This window comes from Narcine bancroftii, chromosome 14, assembly GCF_036971445.1.
Source record: "Narcine bancroftii isolate sNarBan1 chromosome 14, sNarBan1.hap1, whole genome shotgun sequence".
Classification (NCBI taxonomy): domain Eukaryota; kingdom Metazoa; phylum Chordata; class Chondrichthyes; order Torpediniformes; family Narcinidae; genus Narcine; species Narcine bancroftii.
The window spans coordinates 70,473,801-70,498,316 of record NC_091482.1 but is presented as its reverse complement, the minus strand read 5'-3'; the positions used below and the strand labels follow the sequence as shown (position 1 = coordinate 70,498,316).

Below are 24,516 nucleotides of genomic sequence, written 5' to 3'. Positions count from 1 at the left end.
TTTGGCCCACGAGTTCATGCTGGCCAATTTACATCCAATTAACCTACACCCTCAGTATGTTTTAAATGGTGGGAGGAAACCGGAGCCCCTGAGGAAAACCCACACAGACACAAGGGGAACGTACAAACTCCTTACGGATTCAAACCCTGGTCCCGATTGCTGGTGCTACAAAGACGTTATGCTAACCACTTCGCCAACCGTGCTGCCCCCTCTACGTCAACTGTCCCATTTACATTGTCCTAATAATGCCCATAAAGCAAGTAAGTTTGTCATTTTACATTTCACTCTACTCCAGACTCTTGTTTTCCCTTTGCTTCACCATTCACTGCATCTCCAACATTCCCTTATTCTAATGGAAGATCATTTTGACTTGAAATGCCAGCTCTGATTCTATATCCATAGTTAGTGCCTGAGTTGTTGAGTTATTTGTGAACCTCTTGATCTAATCATGCAACTTGCAAAAGCCATTAAAAGCAGAAGTTGTCCTTTCAATCTTTCCATAAGATGTGGCTGAATTTTTTGGCTACACACCACTTTACTACATTAACCCCTTATGCCTTTATATCTAAAATCTTAGAAATCTCCAATTTGTTCTCCTTTCTGCAATGCATGCCCTTCCAATTAGGATGTTTGTGAAAGACTTGGACTTTAATACATATATGAAATTTAAATATATTTTTTTAATGTTCAAAGTATAAATATAGAAATGTTCTTCATTTTTATATAATCATTCATAATAATAATATTTTCCCCCATACCTCCCAAACCCTCCCCAAAATAATAAACCCATTGTATTAGAAAAAAAGGAAAATAGAAATTAAAAAAAGAATATCTGATTACAACAACAACTTAGCAAGGAGTTGAGAAGGAACAAGGCTTAGGGAATCTTTCATAATGTAATATCTACTATACTTAAATTGGGGCACCAAATTAAAAAAAAAGACTATTATACCTTTTTCTCAAATTGTATGTAATTTTTTTTACCAAGAAGTATGCAGCTACGTATTTCAGAATGCCATTTATATATTCCCAAATTTAAATCTAGTTTCCATGAGACTGCTATATGTTTTCTTGAAACTGCAAAAACAATTTTCTCAAATTGCATTTGATATTTATTAAGTTTTAATTTTGGCCTAATTCAAGAAAGATTACCTGTCAAAAACACATTGGATCTTGAGGAAATTTAACTTTCGTAACCCTTTCTAAAAATATTGCTAATTCTGTCCAAAAAGGTCTCAATGATGAATATGACCAAAAAGAGTGATTACACCTAAAACATTTATCTGATAAATCAGACTTCAACCTATTTAATTTCTGTGGGTAAGATATAATTAATACAAAAAATTATATTGAACCAATCTCTATCTAACATTTGTATTTATCATACTATCATGGCACAATTCTGACCAGTTTTTCTCTCCAATAGTAATATTTAAATCACTTTCCCACTTTTGTCTCGATCTGTGAATTCCTTGTTTCCATACTCTCTTTTGTAATAACGAATACATTGCTGATATAAACTTCTTAGTAAATTGATTAGAAATCAAACTTTCTATTTCACTTCTTTCAGGTAATAAACTTGCTGGACCCAATTTATCATGTAAATACGCCTTCATTTGATAATAACAAAATATTGTATTATTTTGAATACCATTGATCGAACATCATTCATTTCTTACCTTGAAAACAATCCATTATTCTTGTAATTCCTCTATTAGACCAATTTTTAAAAGAATTATTATTTATTCTGAAAGGGATATTAACACAAAATATCATTTTAGGTATTTGATAATTATTTAAACATTTATCTTATTCCATACGTTTATCAAATGTCTCAACAATGGAGTATCTATATCCAATTATTCCCTCTGTATAAAATCTTCTGGTATCCTCTCACCTATTTTATCCATTTCTATCTTAATCATGATGATTTCTCCCTCAAAAAAAAAGAAGAGTGCTTATTATCTTGCATTATAATAATTTTTAAAATTTGGAAGCTGTAAACCTCCTAATTCAAATTTACAAGTCAATTTTTCCAATGAAACTAGCCATTTTATCCTTCTAAGGAATATTCTTCCATACCTATTTAACTTTTGAAAAGATTTCTGTGGAATAGGTATAGGCAATGTTTGAAAAAGATATTGTATCCAAGGAAAAAAATTCATTTTGATTTTGATACAATTAACTCTAGCCAGTAAAGTTGTAGGTAATTCCATCCATCTCTTTAAATGTTCATCTGTTTATTTAATTTAAATATATTTTAAAAATTATTATCTATTTTTAATCCTAAATATTTTATTCCATTTTAAAGGCTACTAAAGTTGAGTACCTCTTTTACATTATGCATAATCACCTGAAGTAAGAGGCATAATCTCACTTTTATCCAAATTTACTTGATAACCAGGTACTGATCCATATTCTTTCAATCTTAAATATAATTGATGTACTAGAGTTTCTAGTTGTGCCAAATATATTATCACATTGTCTTCAAATAAACTAATCTTGTGTTCTTCTCTACCAACCCTTTTATTTCTAAATCAGATCTAATCAATTCTGCCAAAAGTTCAATTGCCAAAATAAATAAAGCTGGTGATAATGGGCATCCTTGTCTGCTAGATCTAGTTAATTGAAATAAAATCAGAAACTTTTGTCACCACTTTAGCTCTTGGTCCGTTATGAAAAGCTTTAGTCCAATTAATAAACATCTGTCCTCGTCCAAATTTAGCAAGTACTGTAAATAAAAAATCCCATTCTAATCTATCAAAAGCCTTTTCCTCATCTACCATAACTGTTACACTCAGATCATCTCTTTTCTGTGCTAAGTGAATTATACTCATCGATCTAGTCATGTTGTCAGTGGATTTTCTATTTTTAACAAATCCAGTTTGGTCCATATTTTTTAATTACGGTGAAAATTTTGATAATCTATTTGCTAACATTTTTGCAACTATTTTATAATCCACACAAAGATATCGATCTATATGAAGATGGACTTAAAGGGTTTCTGTCTTTTTTTTTAAGATGATTGTTATTATTGTTGTTTCAAAAGATTCCAGCAATACATGTATTTCTTCTGCGAGTTAATACTTCCATAAACCGAGGAATTAATAGATCTTTAATCTCTTTATAAAATTCGGGTGGAAAAAAAACATATCTATTTTGTTATCATCTTTCAGATTTGTATATTTTAATAAAATTGTTTAAAATTATTATTAATTTCTTGAGGTTTATAAGAAATTAAAATTGAAGCATTTTTAGTTACTATAATCATTCTCAAAACTTGCTCTGTCTTTAGTTACTATGCTAAAACTTTGAGCACTTTCTCCGAACTCGTAATACTTCTGTTTAGTTCTCATAATCATTTTTTCTATTTTATATGTCTGTAAAGAATTAAATTGAAACTTTTTATTTATAAGAGATCTTGGCCTATCTTCTTTTGATTGTTTTTGCAAATTCTTTTCTAAATTCGTTATTTCTATCTCCCTCTGTTCTAATTCTTTCATATAATTTTGTTTAATTTTTGAAGTATAACTGACAATTTGATCTTGTATAGATGATTACATTGCATCCCACAAAATAAACTTATTAGTTATTGAATTAGTTTCAAAGAAAAATTTTGTCGTCTTATAAATTCACAAAAATCCTTCCTCTTTAATAACATAGTGTTAAATCTCCATCTATAAACAGAACTTTGCCTATCTATTATTGTTATCGCCGAAGGAGAATGATCTGATCAAATTCTTGGGTTATATTCTACTTGTTTTATTCTACCTTAAAGTTGTGCTGATAATAAAACTCAATCAATTCTAGAATAAGAGTCATGTCTGGCTGAATTAAAAAGAATAATCTCTCTCTCTTGGATGAAAGCTTTTCCAAGCATCTACCAAATTTAAATCTTTCATTAATGATAATGTAGCCTTAGCAGCTTTTGTCCTTACTACTTGTTGATCTATCCGGTATCAGATCTGAACAAAACATTAGTCTCCTCCTATTAATATATTCTCATCATTTGGTTTGGGTGGAGAGTTGGAGGAGGCGGCGACTGGAGCTCGTGCGGTTTTTAGGAGGAGTGAGGGGGTTAATTGGTCTAGGGCCATTAAAAGGAGGGTAAGGTAAAGGAGCGGCCAGTGAGGAGTGGCCCAGTGACTTAGTGGCCTGGTGAAGGAGTGGGGCTTCGAGGCTTTGGCAAGCAGAGGCTGAGGGTGAGCATATCTGGATTAAAATGAGACTGTATATTTGTCATATATAATATATATATATTTTTCCCTTTGTAAGGTGAGGGGGAGAGAGAACGGATGTGTGAGAACAGTGTCAGATGTTGGCAGGTCCTGAGTCTTCTAGCCTCCCGGACATCCACGTCTGCACTAGGTGTGCTGAGCTGCAGTGTCTCAGGGACCGAGTTAGGTGCAGCTTGGTGACCTTGCTCTGGTCAGGGAAAGTGAGGCCGTCATAGATAGGAGCTATAGCCAAGTGGTCTCTCCAGTGCCACAGGAGGAGAATCAGTGGGTTACGGTTAGGAGAGTGAAAAGGAAGAGTCAGGTTCAAGAGAGGGCCCCTGTGCCTGTAGTCCTCAACAATCAGTACTCCTCTTTGTTGGGGCGGTGGGGGGCAGTCAGGCTGGGGAATGCAGCAGTGGCTGTACCTCTGCTACAAGGTCAGCCTCTGTAGCCCAAAAGGGTAGGGAAAGGAAGAGTAGGGAAATAGTTATAGGGGATTCGATAGTCAGGAGGACAGATAGGAGATTCTGTGAATACGATGAAGGAAACCAGGTGGTGGTTTGCATCCCTGGTGCCAGGGTCTGGGATGTAACTTCGTGTGTCCATGACATCCTAAAGGGGGAGGGTAATGAGGACGTGGTACATGTTGGTACCAATGACGTAGGGAGGAAGAATTAAGTGGTCCTGAAAAATGAATATAGGGAGTTAGGTAGGGAGCTAAAAAGGAGGTAATCTTTGGATTACTTCCTGTGCCACATGATAGTGAGGGCAAGAATAAAATCAGGTGGAGGACGAATGCATGACTAAAGGTGGAATAGGAGGCAACAATTCGAGTTATTGGATCACTGGGACCTATTTTGGGGGAGGTTGGACCTGTACCGAACAGACAGGTTACATCTGAATCTCAGAGAGACCAATTTCCTGGTGGGGGCATTTGCTAGGGCTACTAAGGGGCTTTAAACTAGTATAGTTGGGGGGAAGGGGTCCATATAAGGGAGGACAGCAAAGATAACATGATTCCTCTGTTTAAAAAGGGCTTCAGGTGTAGGGCCAGCAATTATCGGCCAGTGTTTGATGTTGGTGGTTGGTAACCTAATGGAAAGTATTCTTAGAGATAATATGTACAAGTATCTTGAGGGGCAGGGACACCCAACGTGGGTTTGTGAGGGAAAGGTCATGTTTGACAAATCTTGTTGAATTTTTTGAGGAAGTGACTAGGAAGGTTGATGAGGGTAGAGTGTTAGATGTAGTCTATATGGATTTCAGTAAGGCCTTCGATAAGGTTCCACATGGAAGGTTGGTGAGGAAGGTTCAGGCGGTAGGGATTAATGTTGAGATAGTCAGATGGGATCAATGTTGGCTAGAAGATAGGTGCCAGAGAGTCATGGTGAAGAACTGTCTATCAGGATGGAGGCCAATGACGAGTGGCGTACCTCAGGGATCAGTGTTGGGTCCCTTGTTGTTGATGAATTATATTAATGATTTGGATGATGGAATATTAAATTGGGTTAGTAAATATGTGGATGATACAAGAATAGGGGGAATTGTGGATAGTGAAGATGTTTTTGGGGACTGCAGAAGGATTTGGACTGCTTAGAAGAGTGGGCTGAAAGGTGGCAGATGGAGTTTAATATAGATAATTGTGAAGTGCTTCATTTTGGGAAGAATAATCAAAATAGGACATATTCAGTGAAGGGGAGGACATTGAGGAATGCAGAGGAACAAAGAGATCTTGGAATAACGGTTCATCGTTCTTTGAAAGTGGATTCTCATGTCGATAAGGTGGTGAAGAAGGCTTTTGGTATGTTGGCCTTTATAAATCAAAGCATAGAATATAGGAGCTGGGAGGTGATGTTGAGACCGTTCAAGGGATTGGTGAGGCCAAATATGGAATATTGTGTGCAGTTCTAGTCCCCAAATTATAGGAAGGATATCAATAAGGTAGAGAGGGTGCAGAGAAGATTTACTAAAATGTTTTCTGGATTGTAGTATTTAGAATACAAAGAAAAATTGAGTAGACTGGGTCTTTAATTCATTGGAGTGTAGAAGGTTGAGGGGGGGGGGATTTGATAATTGTGAGGGGGATTGACAGACGTGGTCGAGGCGGGATCATTGGTTACATTTAAGGAAAGACTGGATCGTTACATGGATAGGAGGGGACTAGAGGGGTATGGACTGGGTGCTGGTCAGTGGGACTAGGAGGGTGGGGATTTGCTAAGGCATGGACTAGTAGGGCCGAACTGGCCTGTTCTGTGCTGTAAGTGGTTATATGGTTATATGTGAATAGGCTCTTCCCCTTGAGGGTAGGTGAGTCATAAGTTAAAGGTTAGGGGGCAAAAGTTTAGAAGTAACATGAGAAGAAGCTTCTTCACTCAGAGTGGTGGCTGTGGAATGACCTTCCTGAAGAGATGGCTGCAGCAGGGTCAATTTTGTCATTTAAGAGATGGTTAGATGAGAGCATGGATGTGAGGACATTGGAGGGTTATGAGCAGGGAGCAGGTAGCATTTAAATTGGTGCAGACTAGAGGGGCCGAGATGGCCTGTTTCCATACTATAATTATTATATGGTTACATGGTTAGCATTTGCTAAATTTCAAAAAGTTTTTTGAATAAATTTATCATCATTAATGTTTGGTTCAGATATATTAAATAATGTCCAATATTCTGAATAAATTTGACAATTAATCATAACGTACCTACCTGCGGGATCTGTTATACATTTTGAATTTTAATAGGAACTTTTTCAACTAATAAAATAGCTACTCCTCTTGACTTTGAATTAAATGAAGAAGCTGCAACATAGCCTACCAATTCCTTTTAGGCTGGCTCCATCATGAATTACACTTGAATACTAATATTTTTATTACACATTAATTTCTCCACTCCCAGATTTTGAATTTTGCAGAAGGAGCCATTACCTTTTTCCTGTGGCAACAACAGCAAATATCAGAGAACATCTGAGTGGAGGAAAGTTTAGGATAGTTGTCAAAGGTCTGTTCTTTATTTAAGGTTGGTGGGTGCCTGGAATTCATTGCCAGGGGTGGTGGTTGGAGGCTGGTACAATAAGGACATTGAAAAGACTCCTAGTTCTGCACATGGATGTAAGAAAAATAGAGGGTTCTGGTTATGAGGTAGGGAAGGATTAGATTGTTGAGGAGTAAGTTTACAAAGGTTGGCACAACATCGAGGGCTGAAGGACCTGTACTGTGCCGTGATGTTCTATGTTCTATATGTCAGTTTGAGTGAGTTTATTGTCTCAAAGTTTATTAATGGCCAGAACCTTCACATATTTGGAAAGAAAGATTTGGGATGAACTGATATTACATAAACAGCAGCATGAGAAACAGCTAAAGTAGTTCACCCATATTGTATGGCTTTTCATAACTCTCCACCCTGTCACAATGCTATATCGGTTCATCCACAATAAGATCAATCCCTTGCAAAGCTCATAGCATGGCTGGAATTTATTTGAGTGCTGTGCTCTTCTATGAACTATCTAAAGAAGACGTTACTTCATCATTACTACACAACTAAAAAAAAGTTTAAATAATGTTATCTATTTTTCAAGCTGGTAAAAAGCCTTTGAAGAGGCTTGTGTTATTTTTAAACAAACTTGGAGTTACTTAACCACACAGAGTTCCAATAAATCTTCAGCACTTTTATTGCATGTCTCCAATGTTAACCTTTGACTCCATTTGGTAATTTTATGCTTCTCTGTCAAGTTGCTTTCATCCTTATGCCACATTTATCAAAAGTTTTACCAGGATAAACAGAGTGATAATGTTGGCATTAGCAATCTGTGCAAAGGTCAGAGGACACAAAAGGATAATTTGGAATAAAAGCCACAGGGAAATAATTTGTTTAAAACATGATAAGCAATTATGATCTGTTGAGATGAAGGAAAGAGATGATCCAGGGCCTTCAAAAGGGAACTCGTATAGAAATAATTTGCCAGGCCCTGAGGATTGAGACTCGTGGGATTTCTCCACTTGGACTCAGTAGAGTCTTTGGTTGGTTGAATGGCCTTTTAATCAGTTGGTAAAAAATAATCCAATTCTGTGCTGAAAAATAAGCCGAGTTGGTGCAATTTGCTCAACATCATTTACACTTTGATGTGCTCTTGGCCACATCCTCTCATCAGCTGCTGTCCTCTTGCACAACTGAGCTATCCTCTGACTGCAGAATTGGAACTGACAAGGCACCAGGAAATCAGAGCCAGGAAAATAAAACTCTGTGGACATTTGTACATGACTGTAGTGACTCGTTCATCCTTACAGCACAGATACAAGAAAAAGGCCTCAATCCAGAACAAAGAAGCACATCTGGATTTGGGTTTCCCCTCCTTACCCTTTAAAAGTTGCTTCAAATGCAACACTTCAAGACAAGTTAAATCAAGTCGAATGAAAACAAGTTTCTTGTTATCCGATTGCACAAGTACAACCCAACGAAACAGGAATCTCTGGTCATGGGTGCAAAACATACAGACACACAACCAGATGTAACACATATACAGACAAATAATACATATGGAGGACATATATTCATACATACCAATAAATAAATATTGTTTCATGAATATGAGAGTCTCGGAGGATCAGTGTGAGCAGTTCCTTTGGTCGTTCAGCATTTTCACTGCCCGTGGGAAGAAGCTGTTCCTCAGCCTGGTGGTGCTGGGTCTGATACTCCTGGATCTCTTCTCTGATGGGAGCAGCTGAAAGATGCTATGTACAGGGTGCAAGAGGTCCTCAATGATTTTGCATGTCCTCTTCACACAACAATCCTGATAGATGATGTAGAGGGGGGCGGAAGGGAGACTCCAGTGATCCTCTCTGCCAGTCTTCTGGTCCAATGGATTAACCTCCAATCCATTTCCAAGCAGTAACCGTACTACACTGTGATACAGCCAGACAAATATTCATATATACAAACAAACAAACAAATAAATAGACAAAGAAACATTTTTTCATGAATAGGAGAGTCTTGGATGATTAATATGAGCATTTTCTTTGGTCATTCAGCTTAGCTTCATGGGGCACTGTAAGTCTCCCTGTCTGATGATGGTGTGATCATTCCTCCAGTCTTCACTACTCTGTAGACTGGATAGACCCTACATAGAAAGTCAAAGCAATACTACAACAAGAAACAAAGATAATCTTTGATCATTTATATTGTATCGGCCAAATAAATATTGACAGGTTTCAGTTCTTCTTTAGTTGTAGTGAATTAACTCTGGACGTAGATTTTTCAGAATTGTTTAGTACACCAAATCAGTTCTATTCAGCCTGCCACTGCCATCTCTGAACTGCAACTGAGATACTTAAGCCACACAACTGAGGGGTCATCGCATAGTTTTTATATCTGTCCCATCGATACGCTTAGAGTGAGAATCACAGTTCATCAAGCTGGTTGGGCCACGGCTTGGGCACAGAGGAAGTACTCCGAGGAGGCAAAGCTTTTGTATTGTGCTGGCTGGATGACAGAAATGCCTGATTTGGTCCATATCTGGCTTGTTGAGCCTTCACAATCATTCAGTAAGTTATTGGCAGATTTGGGTGTGGACAGCTCCATTTATCTGCCTGTTCCCCATAATCCTTAATTATCTACTGTACAAATATTTTTGTCTTAAGTGCACTAAATGAGGCAGTCTCTACTGTTTCCTTGGGTAAAGAATTCCACAGATTCACCACTCTCTATAGGAAAAGCAGTTCCCCTTCTCTCTGTCTTAATTCTACACCCCGAATCTTGAGGCTCTGTCCCCTGGTTCTCTTCTCACCTGGCAATGCAAACAGTGTTCCTCTTGTATCTGCATTGCATACATTTTTGTAAGAGTGAAACATGGAAGTCTGCAGATGCTGTGATTGTAGTTATAAAGCACACAGTAAATGCTGGAGGAACTCGGGCGGTCTCGCCGTGTCCATAGGGGGTAAAGTGAAGGCAAGTTCATTGTCATCTGATTGTACAATTACAACCCGACAAAACAGCGTTTTGCAGACACACAACCAAACATAATAGACAAACAGGCCAACAATACATATTCAGGGCAAGTATTTCATCTACATAAATAAATAAATAGATATTGTTTTGGGAATATGAGAGTCTTGGATGATTAGAGTGAGCAGTTTCTTTGGTCGTTCAGCATTCTTATTGCCCATGGGAAGAAGCTGTTCCTCAGCCTGGTGGTGCTGGCTCTGACCCTCCTGAATCTCTTCCTCGACATGAGCAGCTTAACTATGCTGTGTGCAAGGTGGAAGGGGTCCTCAATGATTTTGCGTAAAGATATTTTACTGATGTTGCAGGCGTAAGCCCTTCTTGAAGATATAAGCAAAAATCAGGCAAGTGTCTTAATAAAAACTGAGAGGGGAAGGACTAGGAGTCCCGACAAATAAACAAATTGGATTTGATAGAATGTGCCCAGACAGAAGGTGAGGTGTTCTTCCAATTTGCAGGTGGTCTCAGTCTGGCAGTGCATGACACCATGGACAGACATGTCAGCAAGGGAATGGGATGGGGAATTGTAATGGGTGGGCACTGGAAGATTCCCGCTATTTCAGCAGACAGAGCCAAGATGCTCAGTGATGCAATCTCCCAGTCTGCACCCAGCCTCTCTGATGATGAGACCGGACACAGTAGCTGACCGCTACAAATTCACAAATGAGATATCGCTTCACTTGGAAAGACTGGGTCCCTGAATGGTGGTGAGGGACTTGCATTTCTGTAAGATTCCCCCTTTACCCTTCAAAACTAAACTATTCCTTCTCACATGATTTTGTTTTAGATTTTTAGACGTAGAGCACAGTAACAGGCCATTTCAGCCCAAGAGCCCGTGCCGCCCAATTCACCTACACCCCTGATACATTTTGAACGGTGGGAGGAAACCAGAGCCCTCAAGGAAAAACCCACGCAGACGTGGGGAGAAAGTACAAACTCCTTACAGACAGTGCAGGATTCGAACCCAAATCGCTGGTGCTGTAAAGGCGGTAAGCTAACTGCTGTGCCATCCATGCTGCCCATCAACATCATGTTCATCAACTCCCTTCTGAAACTCTTGCCATCTCCCTACCCTCTAGGGCAGTGATTCTCAACTTATTTTTTCCACTCACATACCACCTTAAATAATTCCTTACAAGCCACAGAGGGCAACTATGGCATCCTATGCTATAGGTGTTCTGTGATTAGTAAGGGATTACTCAAGGTGGTATGCGAGTGGAGGGGAGAAAAAAGTTCAGAACCACTGGTCTAGGCATAATTTACAGACAGCCAACCAATCTGAATGTGCTTTTGGAGTGTGTTGATGAATCTGTAGAACTTGAAGGAAACCCTTATGGTACAAGCAACTTGCTGAAAGTACTAGAGGTCAGGATCAGGGCTAGGATCTCTCTAGCAGTGAGAGATCAGTAATATTTGCTGCACCACTGTGACATCCATTTAAACTGAGTGAAAATGATCTCAATCTTTCAATGACGATTTAAAGTATAAAGAAATAGGAGCAGAAGTTGGCTATCTGGCCCATCAAGCCCTCTCTGCTATTCAATAAGATCATGGCTGATCTGATGACAAGCTCATTTCCACCTTCCTGCCTTTCCCCCAGATCCCTTAATTCTCCTACGATGAAAAAATCTATCTATTCTTGTCTTAAATATATTTACTGAGGTCACCTCCTCTGCTTCAATGGGCAGTGAATTCCACAGATTCACCATCCTCTGGGAAAAGCAGGTCTCCCTCATCTCCATCCTAAATCTGCTACCCAGGATCTTGAGGCTATGTCCCCCAGTTCTGGTCTCCCTCTAGCAATGGGAAAAACTTTCCTACCTCTATCTTATGTATGCCTTTCATAATTTTAACAGGATGCCCTGTTATCTTGAAGCTTAATCCCCAAGCAAAACCCCATAGAGATGGTTATCAGAGGGGGACTTGTTTGTCTGCAAACTGAAAGAGGTATCTCCCAATGGAAGTCTTTGATTGTGAAGTACGTTGAGACGTGCTATGGTTATGATTGATACAAGAAATAAAAAGGGTCCTATTACCCTTTTGCCTGCTGCAAGGCAGCCATTCGCCACTGGCAGAAATTGCCTAGGCACCTCTTACATTTCTTACAGTCAGAGAAAGAGAAGCCAAAGAGAGTCCCACAATTGGAAATGCAAATTTTTATTTTTATTTGTAAGCCAGTGTCTTTTACTTTTGGAATACTAATCACACAAGATAGGAAATATACTATATCCTTGAGTCAGCGCAAGAAAGTTCCTCTCTTTGACTGAGCAGTTTGAAAAATAATAATTTGCTGGATGTGGACATCATTGCCAACATTTATTGTCTATTCATAATTGCTCCTGGAGAGGTTACATGATTGTGCATTGATCACATACCTGGTAAAAGTTAAGATTTCAGTGGACACCCTTTATCACCTTAGAGCCAATCACTGATAGGTCTCATGCAGATGGCACTACTTAAATATATGTATGTCGCCATTGCGGATGCTGCTATGACAAGGGGTGGTGGGCTTGTGGACACCTATAAGAATGCCTATGAGCAGTGTGAAGGTCCATGATGAAGGGTAAAATGGGCCTACACTGAAATCTCCATGATCGTGCCAGATTATAAGCCCAGGCAGTTGTCAAGTTGGCTCTGGGTGCAAAGGAGCCACTCTCCTGCTCCTTCTACCTTCTCCAGAAGATGACTAGGATTTCTGAGGCACTCCGTAGGAGTGCCACTGCCTGTATGGTGCAGGACTTTTCTGTCCTCTCACGGAATGATGCCATTTACAGCCCTGTTCCTCTGATAGGCTATTTAATCCTCAAATATCCTGCATGGATATGGCCTCTTTCTAATATCCCTTCTCCCATGCCTAGTTTTTAAAATCTTTTCTGATTTCTCATCTTATCTTCTGTCCCTTCATCGTGCTGTCATCCAGGATGAATGCCTCATCACGTACATAAGCAGCATTATCTTGCGGGGCGGTCCTGAAGTCAGGACAATTTCCTTCAGCATCGGTGAACCACTCCTGCAGGTTTTAGTCACAGAGTTGAGAATGCAGCTCACACATGAATTATCACAACAACCGCCAGTAGAAATCAATCAGCAACTGAGGCTGAAAGTAGTTGCTGTTTCCTTTAAATAGCCCTTGCAGGGTTATCCTTCTTCCTGCTGAATGTGTTGGCAGCTGCGTGAGGTCAGGAGAGGGCATTAACTGGAGCAATTGAGCTCCGGAATATTATGCTGGTGTCAGATCATCATTGCTTGGTAATTGATGTCACAACCTGTGTACTCTGAATCTGGAAAAATGCCCTCACTATTACGGTGGCCATGATGAACAAGACACCTGTGTGGATCTGGTACAATTTTAAAATCAACTTGGCACTTGGATTGTTCCAAGTTATGTGTGAAAATCTGAATCTTATGGACATCTTCCTTTCAGATGTCATTGACTTTCCTGCATGTTATTACTTTTGTGTTACAGAATAATTTCAGTTAAAGCTGTTTTTTTCTTATCATCCTGCCACTTTGCACATTCCATATTAAATAAAGGGCAAGAACAACCTTTGAGCTTATCAATGATTATGGTGCATGTTCGAATCGGTCTCAGCTGTGCAGATAGAAGAAGCAGGTTTAAAAAGAGCTGTGTAAGTAAACTTTGACATTAACTCTACCTAAAGACAACATTGCAGAACTTCTTGTGTTTAATTTCAGTTGGAGGCACTGATGGAAAAGTGTCAACACTCTTTCCCTCTGGGATTGATAAACAGCTCAGATGGGAATGCGGTAGTTGGCCAGGTCAGCTTTCCTGTCCTTCTCTTGTTCCTTGGTCTGAGTGTCCACAACTAGCTGTTGAGCACATGGCAATTTGCTTTTTGTGATCGACACTCATCAAAATTTTTACAGCAGAAAATTGTTACCTCCCTCTCTGGCAGAACAAGTAAATGATGTCAACCTCTGGTTTATCCACTGTGCTCTCAGAATGCTCGGTGCTTTCTTAAATGAGAGAGAGTTCTTGTGCTTGTGCTTTGAAAGTTGGTCAGAAATCATGGCAGAGATGACTGTGGCTTCTGAAAACACAACAGGCTTGGAAGTTCTTCTGTTGACACTCAAGGTAAGTTGGGGGACTGTCAAATTTTTGTTTGGAGTTCCTGGGTCTCCTTTTCATTCGAGGCCATGGAAGGCTTTCTCAGTTGTTTCAGAGAATGGACAGTTGTTCGAAACTCAAGGGCTGGGTCCTACTTTAAATTTTATAAGGGATCATGTGTAAACTAAATCAAATTCTGATTAATATTAAACAGATGGTACATCTCTGAAGTGTGATAAACTGGTGAAATATAGTTCACCATTGCTATTTATAGTTAAAAGAGATTCCAAGCTAACATTTACAGAAAGAAGTAGCACATCTTTAGTTATTAAAAAAAAGGAACTGAAGAGCCATTCACCAATTACTTTGAATCAAATTGTTGTTTATTTTTGCCTGAATGTTTTTCATTATCTTAATTTCTGCTTTAGAAGAGCTTTTTATCAAATATTTAGGTTAACAATTGTGTTTAACCAAAGCTATTTGTATAATAATTTTGAATTTTACATATGACAATATATTGAATTAGTGATTGTTAGAGTGGGTAAAATACATTTATACCACCGTGTAAGCATAGTAAAATCCCTGTTATCAGGAATTCAAGCAACCGGCAAAAAGCAATCACGGAAAATAAATGGGTAAAAAATACAGAAGTTTAAAATTGGAAAACCAGAGCAATGAACACATCTTCCTCTCTTCTGTGTTACTACCTATAATTATTTGATGGTTTCACTCATTTGATTCATATCCTTTCAAACCGTAGTGATCAGATTTAATCCCTTTAATGAAACACCATGAAAATTCTCCGCAAATATATAAAAAACGACTGGCTGTCAGAACAATAACTCACGTATCATAGATGCTGTCCACATCTGAGTTAAACATGTTGTGATGGTGAAAATAAAGGCAGTCTCTGCAACATATGGGAAAGCACAAGCTTAAGTTGCGAACTGCACTTTAAACACTATGTTCAATGTCTGATTAAGAGAGACATCTTCCAAGCTAAAATAAGAGGAAACCGTTTCACTTGATTAATAAACATTATGCCAGTGTATGAGATAACTATTGTATTAGATGACCCTCAGAATTTTTACTTGCAATATAGATTTTGGACTATACTCGCTGTGTAAGACGACTCTAAGTCTGGCACTTACAACTGACCAGTGGAGTCACAATATTTTAAAAGCAAATTACCAGTAAGGTTTACATTTTATGAACATATTTTAAAATAAACCACCATTGGCTCCTTTAACAGGCCTTTTAAAGCCTGTACGGAGCCAGTGGCAGTCGGACTGGGTGGATGGACCCTGTGGGGGAGCACTGAGACTTTGGTGTCAAGATTCAGATTTTGTGCTTAGCATATATGATGACCCCTAGTTTTGTGGTAACATTTTTAAGTTTCAAGTCTCATATGCCGGGATATACGGTAGTAAAAAGTAAAGATGGATAAGCTAATGGCTAGTTGTAGAAATGTTGGATGATAATCAGTTCTTGTCCATACTGACTGAAGCTCATAGTCTCTGTAACCATGGGTTTAAGTTGAAATGGGAGAGATTTCAAAAGGACCTGAGTGGCAATTTCTTTCATTTAGAGGGTGGTCCATATCTGGACTGAGCTGCCAGGGGAAGCTATAAAAATGGATACAATACAGCATTCAAAGGGTGTTTGGACATCTGTTGATGGGGAAAATCTCAGAAGGATATGAACCAAATTCAGACAAATAGGTCATCATGGATGAGTTGGACTGAGGGACATGTTCTGTCTATAATTCTATGAAAGGTGGGTTTAAAAATCTATAAGTATGTCCCATGCCAAACTAGCAAGAAAGAGGCGACTGGCCAAAGGTTTATTGAAAAAAAAAATTGCCAGAATGACAGCAACTCTGGAATATTAAAATTTTTAAAATTGTAGACATAACAGCACGGTAACAGGCCCTTCCAGCCCATGAGCCTGTGCCGCCCAATTACACCCATTTGACCTACAACCCCTGGTACATTTTAAACAGTGGGAGGAAACTGGAGCCCCTGGGGAAAATCCATGCAGCCACAGAGAACATACAAACTCCTTACAGTTAGTGCAGGATTTGAACCTTGATCCCAGTTTCTGGTGCTATAACAGCATTGCGCTAACTGCCAACACACCTTGCGCTAACTGCCAACACACCTGACATGCAGGTAAATATAGGACTTTTATAACTTAAAAAGCTGTACGCAACAGCCTAGAAATTCCTGGGAACTTTCACAGAACTCTAGATATCCAGTTTGTGGTGTGGACAATATTCCCTTTGGAACACTGAGGCCTCCATGTTGCCCTGGGAGTAACTATCAGAGGCATTTGCCCTTGGCATTTACTGGAATCCAGTGAATTACGGCACCAATAACTGGGTTTAAACTTTGTGTGTGACGATGGAAACTCCCATCCAGTAAATATAGCACTGAAATAGCCTGAATATGCCTGAGATTATTTGATCCATGTCAGTACTTGGAGGGGAGACTGTCTCGGAACACCAGGTACTTTAGGTTTATGTGAGGGGCGGTGGATAAAATGACTCTGTCTGGCTTACGGTAGACAAAAGTTAAAGAATTTCATGTATGTTGCATTCTAAGTGTAATGTTACATGACCATAATGGAACCTTATACCTTTTACAGCAAACACACTGCAATTCCCATGGCTTGTGAGTAGCAATGAGTTAGTCATGGGGATTTGCCTGGTACATTAGCACACCTAGCGACATGGTTGGTTTAGTGGTTAGTGCAATGCCTTTACAGCGCCAGCAATTGGAACTGGGCTCCAAATTCTGCGTTGGATGATAGGAATTTGTACGTTCTCCCTGTGTCTGCATGGGTTTCCCCTGGAGGCTCTGGTTTCCTCCCACCACTCAAAATGTACCCGGGGTTGGAGGATAATTGGGTGTAAATTGGGCAGCATGGACTTGTGGGCCAAACGTATGTCTAAATTTAAAAAAAATTAACTATTCAAGGAACAAACTTAGATATCTTTCTAATGTGGATTGGAGATGCCAGTAAGCATCTACACTGCCCCTGTTGTGTGTAGATGCCAGGTGTTGGCTAGATGTTGGGTATGCAAGCACTCGTTGGAGCCTAATTTCTCCTGAACTGAGTCTAAGTATGAACATATTGGCTCAGTGTCGGGCCAAAAACTATCTTTGCCCTGATCCCTGGTAAGTTTGACAGAGCTCCATTGACCCTAAGTCAAATCCAGAGAGCTTCCAGTTTTGGGGGAAACTCATCAGAGTTGGGAAAGGACTGAAACTTGCTGTTTGAAAGATGGGAGTCCTTGAATGGTCATTTGGAGAGCCATGTCCCCAAAGGCTATTGTTTGGGAACTGGTTTGTGACAGCTCTTCTTCCCAGAGCAGAAACCATCGACTGATCTCCTCTTTTGGTCATTAAATAAAGTCAGTGTAAAACTAGTGGAGTCTCACTGTTAATGAAGGCCGCGTAACTGAATACAATCCCAAACCCCAGCACCAAAATACAATTCACAGCCATTGGTAACTTGACCAATGAACAATGCAGTTCACATTCATCTTTGTGGCCCTTGTAAAAACTGACGGCCACATCATAAAGATGTAGAGTGACGCAGCACAGAGCAGACTCAGCGGCCCAACTCGTTCTTGCCAGCCAAGTTGGTATTCTCAGGTAGTCCCATTGACCCCTATATTTAGTCCATATCATTCTAATCCATTCACATCCATAGTTCTGTGAACATGTCATATATTTCAAGGCAAATAACACCTTAAAAATACTTCAGTGGCCATAAAGCAATTTGGAACATAAAGAAGGGGGTGATATGAAAGCCTTTTTTTATATTAGTGGCCTGGATCAGCAGTTGGACTACTCCTGATAGTGGATAATAATTCTCAATTCATGGCCAGATAACTATCGGTGTTCGTGCATATTCCATATTGAATCTGCCTTTGGACACCATTGGAGGAAAAGGTACCTGAGCCAATGTTAAGGGGCCTCAAGAGGCCATCTATCTAGAGTCTACACCAGCCATTCTCAATGAGAGCCACAGGATATTTAAGTAAAAGCCTTATTTTTTTTTCACCACAAATAACATGAATATTTTTAGTTTTTTAACATCGTCGGTAGATGTATGGAAGAAGCCAAAACTTGATTGCATCACAGGAAAGGGGCCCCCATAACTTTGAGCAGAGTCCTGGGTAGGGGGGGGTGGGGGGCATAGCTGAGAAAAAGGTTGGGAATGGCTGGTCTGCCTCCATTATTGACAGATTGGAAATAGTTACTCCTTCTTCATCATGCTTTGGACTGCAATGTTGCATATGATTAAATCTAATTTCATGCACAAAATTGCCCTTCACGCATTGCATTTACAGGTAAAATACCTGGAATTCTTCTGCAATCTTTTTGTTTTATGTTCTATTTCCTTTGTTCCTCAAGCAGATTTTGCTGCCTGAATAACATGAAATGGTGTGCTCTAAGTTAGCCAGTTTGTTGTGAGCCCAAATTTATTTCCTATCACCATTTCATCAGCTGACACAGATTTATCATTGAACCCTGTAATTTGCTTTGAGAATGTGTTCCAATCAAATCTGATTAACTGCAATGATCTGAAGTAGATTTTGCACATTCCAAAGTGAAGAAATGTACCTTGATATGCTCTATGGGATGGAATATTCTGGAGCTTTACTGATTGAGTTTTAATTTTCTTTGTCAATGTGTCTTGTTGCAGAATTCCCATGATTTGCAAAGTACTCTCAGCATCTTGCAAGTTCTGGATGCACTACTCTCACCAGGTGCGTGTGTGGCAGTTGTTAGGTTTCATTCATCGTTCTCGCAGAAGTTTGGGGTTGGAGGGAAGTGGGGAATACCAAGAATATCCTCATTTTATGGTTTTGTCCTCATCTTTTTTTCTCAGATGGGATTTGTACACACATCTCCAACAGTACAGCTCAGTTGTTAAGTGTTTTGTTTTGGACATTTATCAGGGAGAATACCTGTTCCTTTTTAGGAAATGCAAAGGTTGACCTGAACGCAGATTTATTGCAAAGTCCACGGAGGGCCATATACTCAAAGCTGAGGTTCATGGATAAGACCACTAGATTAGAGCAGCGAGCCCAGCATTTTATCTGCAATAGCAGAGGTTAGCTCTTGCTGAGAAGGAGCTTGGGCTTAGAATGCGACGTCCCTTCTCCTGTAGAAACCATGGACTCGATGCCCTCTTTCTGTCTAATGCTAGATAGTCACAATTCACAATAGCAGGAAAAAAGCTCCACCCAAGAATAGCCACCATTGGGGATGATCCTGGAATGAGGACATCAAAAATGCAGTCAGCATCGAGCATGTAAAATTTTGAATGTGCTGGTCACCCTACTTCACCTATAACAGGGAAATGCATGTTATCCATCTAGCACTCTTCCTGTTGATGCACTAGAGGTTTGAATTCACATCTTACAACTCCAGTAAACTACCTGGGAGAAACACAAAACTGCAGATGCTGTAATCTTGAGCAAGCACTAAAGGGAATATCTGAGACTTGAAGGATCCCAACCTGAAATATTGACTGAGCATTTGCACCTGTGGATGCTGCCTGACCTGCTGAGTTCCTAACCCTTGAACACACTATTGCAACCCCCTTTTTGCACTCAAAATTACTTATAACTACAAACTTGAGTTGGAAAATGAGTCTCAGTACTTGTTTATTCACTTAGGTAATGTGTGTTTCACTGACCAGGCCATGGTTTATTGCCCACTACCTTGTCATCTCTGATCTAATAACCCATTAGTGTGTAAAGGGACTATTATCAGTCAGTCAAGTTGCTGTGTAATCAGATCATGTAAATCCCTGACCAAAAAAGACTTGACTGATGCTAGTAATTACTTTTTAATGATTAGTTTATTCAGTCTGGTTAAATGGAAGTATAGCTGATAATGGGGGAGTCTATTGTACTTTTGCTGGTCCTTGGTATAATAAAGCTCATTTCATTAAATGTCATTCTACACTGCTCTACTTGGGACCTGATGGGGAGTTTTGAAAATTACTTTACCAGACAAAAAGAATTAAAACAAAGAACAACTTCTGCCTTCCCTAACACACATTGTGATCACCCAATCCCATTGCCCTACTTTGTTTGAATTTTCACTTTGGAAAATTACCATTGAATCTTCAACAGTCAGTGAATTCAAAACCACAACTCCCTAAAGGAAGAACCTCTGCTTTAACTTTATTTCCATTGTTAGACCTGAAATTACTGCAATTCTTTGAAAGGGAAGAGTAAAAGACTGCATTATATATCATAAATCAAAAATAGTTATGCTACCTTGTTATTTCCAGTGCAGTTTCAGATTTAGATAAATATATTTTATGCTCAAAGTTGAATGACTATGTAGAACTCATACGTTCACATGACTACTTACTTACATATTTGTATTGCTTATGTCATTTGGTCTGCCAGGTCTTTTTAGGTCAGTTTGGCTCTTTTTCTAAAACTAAATTGGAGCCAAGGGCTCTCCACTTCTTGTTCCATTCACTTCACTGCACAGTTTTGTGTCCATCACCAGCACATTTAGTCCTCAACTCTCTAACTTTCTCCTCAAGAATGATAGGACCAGAAGATTTAGGAGTATGTAGCCCTTCTTTATAGGTCTCATCAATGCCTGATTTATTTGCCTTAAACTATTCCATGTTTTTGTGCTTTTACATTCCACAGATGTTGACTGTTGATACGTTTCTTTAATTTACTCAGGTACAGTGAAACGGATCAATTACCTGATTACCAAGGGAGGCAGTGAGGCATTGCTTCACACTCTGGTGAATGTCATGAGAATACATCCTCTGGATTATGAAGTTATCTTGCCTTTAATGTGCTTAATTGTTAAAGTTGGACAAAGAGGTAAGGAAGGTGCTTACCATTGCACCTGATCCTTTGGGTCCATGAACTATGAAGAAATAATTTTAAAAAAGGGAAATGTCAAGGAAATTGCAGTGCGTATTTTTAACAAACTAACTCTGCACTGAACCTGTTTGCTCAACTGTAACTAATCTGACCGGCCCCATGGGTGCACTGACCACAAAAACCTGATCAATGTTAGCTCATCAGCTCACCATGTTAGTGTTGTTCTGTATGTATTCTGTAACAACATTTCGGGCTGGAGCCCTTCCTCAAGACGTGAGCAGAAAGTAGCCAAGCACCTGAATAAAATGGTGGAGGGAGGGGCAGGGTGAGGAGCACAGGCCCACAGAAAGAGAGAGAGAGTGAGAGAGAGACAGAGAGGGAAAGAGAGAATTGGAGGGGGACAGAGAAATTGTATTATGGAAGAGAGAGAGACAAAATTGAGGAGAAAGAGAGATAAAGACAGAATTGGGAAATAGAGACAGAGAGAAAGAGAGAGGACATGTGCAGAATAGGGAGGTGAGGAGCCTAACGTAAACTGGAGAGGACAAAGTTCTTCCCATCTGGTTGGTGAGTCCCGACAGAATATGAGGAGCTGCTGCTCTTTCAATTTGCGGGTGGCCTTTGTTTTGCAGTGGATGAGAGACATGGGCAGACATGTTGGCAAGGGAATAGGGCAGGGAATTAAAATGGGAAGTCTGTCTCTGCTATTGTGCGGACAGAGTAAAGGTGCTGAACAAAGCGACCTCCCAGTTGATCTCCAATGTAGAGGAGATCACAACTGGAGCACTGGATCTAGTAGATGGCCCTTGCAGATTCACGTGGCCACTAGCCAAGTGGAAGCAGACTGGGAGATCGTTTCATTGAGTGTGCAATCACAGCATCTGCAACCTTTTTGTTTAACTTTATTAATCCATACAGTATAAAAGAGCCTTGCACTCAAGCTTGAGCAAAAGTAATTGGCAGGAATTTGGAGAAAGAGTCAAATGATGGGACTAAATACATTGCTCTGTGAGGATACAGCATGAACAAAATGGACCAAATGATATCCCCTTGAGTGATACAGTAAAAAGCCTGATACCCGGCAACTATGGGGATTGGTAGATGCCGGATAAGTGAATTTTCTGGTTGCTGGAGACTGCATGATGTGCGATTAGCAAACTGACTGCTAGAGGTGGCTAATTTTAAGTTTTCATATTTTTTTTTTTTTTTTTTTAATTTTTTTTAAATTTTTCACACCATAAATCACATTAGCCATGATATACACAATTTCTTTTTCACACATATACAGTGACTTTTTCTCCCCCCCCCTTTCCTCCCAAACCACCCCCCCACCCCCCCTCTCATCCATTTTAGGTATACAATCTAGGTTGCATTAATCCAGTCAGACAATGTTGTCATTCAACAAAATTACACCAGAAATTCTACTGAGTCCATTCTTTTCTTTCCTTCTCCTTCCATCAACTTAGGTAATGTTTGTCCCCGGTAGGTTTTCGCTATTGTATTTAATGTAAGGCTCCTATACTTGTTCGAATATTTCAATATTATTTCTTAACCAATATGTTATTTTTTCTAATGGAATACATTTATTCATTTAAATTTGGTAGTTTATTCCTTTTAATTTGGTTATGTATTCCATTAATATTTAAAGACATATAGTTCAGCGTAGCCCTTTTATATTTTGTTTATCTTCTCTTTCCGTTTTTCCATCATTACCTTTCCTCCTTTTCCATTTCTGTTTTCTTATTTTCAACTCTTTATAAGACAACATTCCTACAACATCCAACATTTTCCTTATTCTCCTATTTCTATCTTATTTATTCCCAATCTTCCATTCACCTCCTGAGTTGTCCTTTATCCCTTGTCGGACAACCACATCTCCCCTCTCCATTTGGATTTGCGAATCCACTCGCAAGCGTCAACTGATTTTGCAGTGACCGCTATTTCCCCCCACCCCGCCTCCCCCAGAAAAGATTTCACTTTTCATATGTCACAAAGGTCACTCTTTTAATTCCCTCCTTATTCTCTCTATTCCATTACCTTCCCTTATTAATTCTTGTCTATACTATCTATATTTTCCTCTAAGTACAGATACAATCACGTATGCTCCTTGTCTCTATTCACTCTTATACCTCTTTACCCGCATACATATCAATCGTGATCATTTTTACTCTCATTACCTGTCTTCATCCCTCAGTCTATTTTTGTCTTTACCCACATACATATCAATTGTGATCATCTTAACTCTCATTACCCGTCTTCCTCCCTCAGTCTATTTTTGTAATTGTTCTGCAAATTTTCGTGCTTCTTCTGGATCCGAGAATAGTCTGTTTTGTTGTCCTGGAATAAATATTTTCAATACCGCTGGATGCTTTAGTATAAATTTATACCCTTTCTTCCATAAAATCGCCTTTGCTGTATTGAACTCTTTTCTCTTCTTTAGGAGTTCAAAACTTATATCTGGATAAATGAAGATTTTTTGCCCTTTATACTCCAGTGGTTTGTTGCCCTCTCTTACTTTTTCCATTGTCTTCTCCAGTACCTTTTCTCTTGTAGTATATCTTAGGAATTTTACTACAATAGATCTTGGTTTTTGTTGTGGTTGTGGTTTAGAGGCCAATACTCTATGTGCCCTTTCTATTTCCATTTCTTGCTGTAGTTCTGGACATCCTAGGGTCTTAGGGATCCACTCTTTTATAAACTCCCTCATATTCTTGCCTTCTTCATCTTCCTTAAGGCCCACTATCTTTATGTTATTTCTTCTGTTATGGTTTTCCATTGTATCTATTTTTTGAGCTAGTAGTTCTTGTGTCTCTTTAGTTTTTTTATTAGATTCCTCCAATTTCTTTTTTAAGTCTTCTACCTCCATTTCTGCTGCTACTGCCCGCTCTTCCATCTTGTCCATTTTCTTTCCCATTTCTGTTAAGGTCATCTCCATTTTATTTATTTTCTCTTCTGTGTTGTTTATTCTTTTTCTTAAATCCTTAAATTCCTGTGTTTGCCATTCTTTAAATGATTCCATGTATCCTCTAATAAGAGCAAGTATATCCTTTACCTTGCCTCTCTTTTCTTCTTCTATTTCACCATACTCTTCCTCTTCTTCTTCCTCTGGGTTGGCCATCTGTTGTTTCTTTGTTGCCCTTTCCTCCTCTTCTTTCTTGTTTCTGTTGTCTTCTGTGGTCTCTTCTTGCTGCAGGTGTTCTGCAGCTGTCGTTGCCGGCTGTGGAGATCGACTCCCCAGCTGGTCCCCCCTCCCGTCGGTGTGTTTTTATTCATTCGCATCGCGCATGCGCGAAATTTCGCGCATGCGCGGTTGCGCACTTTTACTCGGCTCTGCGAGCCATTTTTGTAGTCCATTATTTACC

General features: G+C 39.3%; 1 protein-coding gene across 11 annotated transcripts in view; it reads left to right on the top strand.

Moving 5' to 3' along the window:
* Positions 1-24,516, top strand: part of LOC138749973 (cytosolic carboxypeptidase 4) — a 257,666-nt gene that overhangs the window by 33,250 nt on the left and 199,900 nt on the right. For 6 of the 11 annotated variants that reach the window (XR_011348981.1, XM_069912088.1, XM_069912087.1 and 3 more), the window contains exons 4-6: positions 13,672-13,834; positions 18,991-19,054; positions 21,005-21,151. The exons of 1 other annotated variant lie outside the window; for it this stretch is intronic. Coding sequence is in view for 9 of the 10 variants with exons in the window: in XM_069912088.1 (XP_069768189.1) it covers positions 13,766-13,834; positions 18,991-19,054; positions 21,005-21,151 (280 nt within the window). In the remaining variant the exon portion in view is untranslated. Of the gene's footprint in view, positions 1-13,671; positions 13,835-14,240; positions 14,302-18,990; positions 19,055-21,004; positions 21,152-24,516 lie in introns of those variants that run through there. 4 more of the 11 variants (XM_069912086.1, XM_069912084.1, XM_069912090.1 and 1 more) reach the window with 2 other exon arrangements.